This window comes from Lynx rufus, unplaced genomic scaffold, assembly GCF_022079265.1.
Source record: "Lynx rufus isolate CCGP_SWC_20201006 ecotype Redwood Valley unplaced genomic scaffold, mLynRuf1.p SCAF_9, whole genome shotgun sequence".
Lineage (NCBI taxonomy): Eukaryota > Metazoa > Chordata > Mammalia > Carnivora > Felidae > Lynx > Lynx rufus.
This window is the reverse complement of record NW_025814897.1, coordinates 100,865,992-100,870,167: the sequence shown is the minus strand read 5'-3', so window position 1 is coordinate 100,870,167 and position 4,176 is coordinate 100,865,992. Positions and strand designations below refer to the sequence as shown.

Genomic DNA, 4,176 nt, shown 5'->3' with positions numbered 1-4,176 from the left:
AGTCCTTGGCCGGAAGTCATTTGCTCTCTGAGACACTTCTGCCATGAGAACAACCCCGGATTAGCATGCTGGACGACAGGCCACCAGGGAAAGAGCACCACCGTCCCATTCAAGATCATATCGGATCAGACTATAGCTAATCGAACCCAAACACCTGAGAGGTCCCAGAGAAGATCATAGAGTCACCCATCCACCTGGATCTGAACACAGAGAACTTTTTGTTGTTTTACCACAGTGATTGTTTCAGGGAGAGGTGTCTGACCCATAGAATATGCAATCTCAGCACTTTTGCTGGAATTCCCAGCTAAAAAATCCTGTCTTTCTTCTGGAAATTTTTATTTTAATTTTTTAGGTACTGCAGGTCAGCTTAGAAGCTCAGGGGACCTAAGACACTGCCATTATTCCTTAACTGTGTTTTACTGTTCAAACCCTATCATTCTAGCTTCTAACCTGATCCACCCCTTCTGATTCATGGGGTGAAGAAAGGATGAGGGTGACAGATCTCTATGATACCCTACAGAACTCTGTAACTACCTATCACTTGTTAGATTCCTACAGACCCTCCTCAGTTGTCCAGCTATTTGAAGTGGCTGATGCTATAATTACCTCAATACTAACTATGCCCATTGTCTGTTGAACCCTAGTGATGATTCTGTCCCGGATGCTGAGGTCTTTTTGTTTGCACAGGATTCCAACCTAAATGTAGAGAGGAGAGAACAGACACATCTCTCCTCGTCACTGAAATCACAGAAGGATTTTATAAGAGGCATCTTGAAACTTTGATGAAGTCATTTTTCCTTATGACCAATGAAAAGACTTATTTTCTGTCTTCCTTTCCTTTCTCTTGTTCCTATACTTGGAGTGACTCCCTTTCGCCTTTCCTCATTACTCCTTCCCAAGGTCAATCTCCACCCAGTTCACTTGAAGTCTTTCTCATTTACAGATAAGGTTATATTATACAAATTTTTATTCTTAAAATTTTAGATTTTATGTGAAAAGAAGTAAATATTTCTCATTTCAGAGTAATGTACAATCACTTTCTAAATGAAAATAAATTATCTTGGGGTCCAGTGTTCACAGAAATTATTTATAATGTAACCTTTCTCATGTAGCAAGGAGTTAAAATTGAAATGTTGAGTAGACACAATGGATGTGAACTGTGTGTCTAAATCACCTTATGCCTATTTCCAAACCAAAGGAAATGGTCAACAGAAGTATCCTACAACTACATAGATGCCACAGAGAAGCTGTAAGGAGATCTTCTAGGGACCAGCCGAAAAGAGTTCATTGGGAAGGGTACAGAATTTGGAAGGTAACCACTGGCTTTCTGAGGGCTAACAAGGAGTCATCAGTTATCATAAGAAATAGAAACCTTCTTCCCACATCAAGGATACTAAAATTAGACAGCCTACAAAAAGCCCCCAAAAGGAAGGCAAATAAAAGGATTTCAAGATTTTTCAGAAGCAAAGACAGTGAGCCAGTTTGTTAAGGTACCCCTGACCACTTCTCCCACCCCTCCCAACTGAGACCTTATCTAAAATCTAAGGGAATCTGGGATCTCTATGATCTAAGCATGAGAAGAGAATTTCCACAGCTTTCTGAGCACTAATAAACATATTTTCTTAACCTTACCACTTTCCATTCACCTTTTCTGTCTCTACAGTGTACATAGTTCTCCAGCCCTCTTTCTACCCCTCATCCTTCTGCATATTCATGCTGCCAAACACCCACATTGCCCCTTCTCTGTGAACATGAAGGGGAAGGACCCTGCCAATAAAGCAGCTGACTGGCAGATACCGCCCATCACTGCCAAGTGTAAAACTCTCCTTCTCCCACCATTCACCGAACGTTGAGAGTTTTTTCCAGTGACAGTCCAGGTTTTCACTGAGGTTTCCAGCATTTCTGGAAGTTTGAGGGTCCATCCATGTAGATGCCCCAGTGAGTCAGGCTCAGGCACAGATTCCACCACAGAATTTCTCAGAACATCATCGCTAAGTCCCAGGTAGTCAAGACCACTACCTTCATTTCTAAGTTCCAGTTCCATATGGATTAGCTCTATGTCCAAGTTCTTAAGGACGAGAATAAAATCTGTAAAGAATTAGTGTGTGCACACACATACACACACTACACAGTCATTCTGTCACTAGTCAGTGCATTTCTTTCTGAAGACAAATTGCACAGGAGGTGAAATTATCATGTAAATATGGCCATAGGTGAATAGAATTCAACTAAGGGCCAGCAAGGTGGTTCAAAATGGTTACAGACTTTAAATTATCCTATTCTAATGCAATCCTCTCAGAATTAAGGATGTATATTCATTCGTACTTATTTATGATAATTCAATTAAATATATAAAATATTAGTGATATTAAAATTCCTTAATGGATTTTCCCCCAATGAGAATATTTCATCTTTCCTGTCCATGAAGGAAAACCAATCTCTTAAGGAAATATACATTAGAAAAAAAAAGGAAATATACATTAGAATCCCTAAATATCCTGTATCAAGAGAAGTCATACTTTGCTACACCATAATTTCTTCATGGCTTTTTTCACTTCCATATTCCTCAGTGTATAGATCAGAGGGTTGAGCAAGGGTGTCCCAATTGTATAAAACACAGCCACTGTCTTGTCTATTGGAAATGTGTTTGGTGGGCGTGTGTATATGAATATGCATGGACCAAAAAATAAGACAACCACAATAAAGTGGGAGATGCAGGTGGAAAGGGCTTTTCGCCTTCCTTCAGTACCGTGGTTATGCAGAGAGTACAAGATGACAACATAGGACATAAGCAGGATTATGAAACTCACCGTGCATATGGCCCCACTGTTGGAAACAACTAGCAAATTTGTCACATAAGTGTCCATGCAGGCAAGTTTCAACAAGGGCTGCAAGTCACAGAAATAGTGGTCAATCATGTTGGGGCCACAGAAAGGCAATCTCAAAGCCAGGAAAACTTGTGCCAAAGAGTGGATACAAGATCCCACCCAGGCTAAAATCACCAAAACGCTGCACACGTGCCGGCTCATGATGGTTGTGTATCGCAAGGGCTTACAAATGGCTACATAGCGATCAAAAGCCATGAGGATGAGCACCAAGATTTCCATGCACCCAAAGAAATGGGCTGCAAAGACCTGAGTCATGCACTCATTGTACGAAATGGTCTTCTTTTGAGAAAGGGCATCCACAATCAATCTGGGGGCTGTGGTTGTAGAGAAGCAGGCGTCAGCAAAAGACAGATAGAACAGGAAGAAGTACATGGGACTCCCAAGGGTCCTGCTTGTTTTAATAGTCACTACAATGAGAAAGTTCCCCAACAGTGTCGCAAGGTAAAAGATCAAGAAGACCCCGAATACTGCCTTCTGCTTTACTGGATCCTGTGTCAGCCCAAGGAGAATGAATTCAGTCACACTGCTATTCATCGTAATACTACTGGCTGAAAGTAAGGTGCAGTTGAGGACAAGGGCTGAATCTGCAAAGAGAAGAAAAGAAGTGACAGCTTGGGAAGATCAGTGGGCTGAACTCTGAATGCTTTGCTTTTGCTCCATGTTATGTTACCTCTGACTGCCTTCAATCCTCTTTGACTCTAGGTAAATCCGCAGATGCCCAAGCCTCTCCCAGAGCTATCTGTTGATTCAGAAGCTAACTGCCTTGGGTCAACAAAGCCTTTGCATTTGGGGAGTAAAAATTAAATGTCCTTAAAAAATTATGATTCCTACCAAGACTGAAAACTGCAGAACTTGAACTGTCCTTGGGCAAGTGACTTAACTGTCTTATAATTTAGCTTTCATATGAAAAATGGAGTGCAAATATTTGCCTTAGCTGATCCTGAGTTTCCTTAAGAATTAAAAGATTGTTTATGCACACAGATGCACACATATATCTCATGTGTTATGCATTTTTTTATCTATGTGCTTTGACATCTGGAAAACACTATTCCACTATAATTAACTTGTTGGAGAATCCCTCTGGAAGAAAGTATTCTCTGTTCAGTTCACTCATTTTTGGGCCCCTAATCCCTTTATCTCTGACTCCATCAGTATGTTGGATGAAATATGCTTTATAAAAATCTGTTTTGACAATCTTTTACTTAAGCTCCCTTGTTCAACGTCAGTTTTACTGACGCCATTACATAACAAATGTCGGGACACCTTTGAAGTTGACATAATTGAGGGA

General features: G+C 40.7%; 1 protein-coding gene across 1 annotated transcript; it reads right to left on the bottom strand.

The window, feature by feature from the left end:
* Window positions 1–2,513: 2,513 nt before the first annotated feature.
* Window positions 2,514–3,425, bottom strand: LOC124505661 (olfactory receptor 4C11-like). Its single transcript, XM_047071668.1, has one exon. The coding sequence runs from the start codon at window positions 3,420–3,422 to the stop codon at window positions 2,514–2,516; it is 909 nt and encodes a 302-aa protein (XP_046927624.1). The 5' UTR covers window positions 3,423–3,425.
* Between the last annotated feature and the right edge of the window lie 751 nt (window positions 3,426–4,176).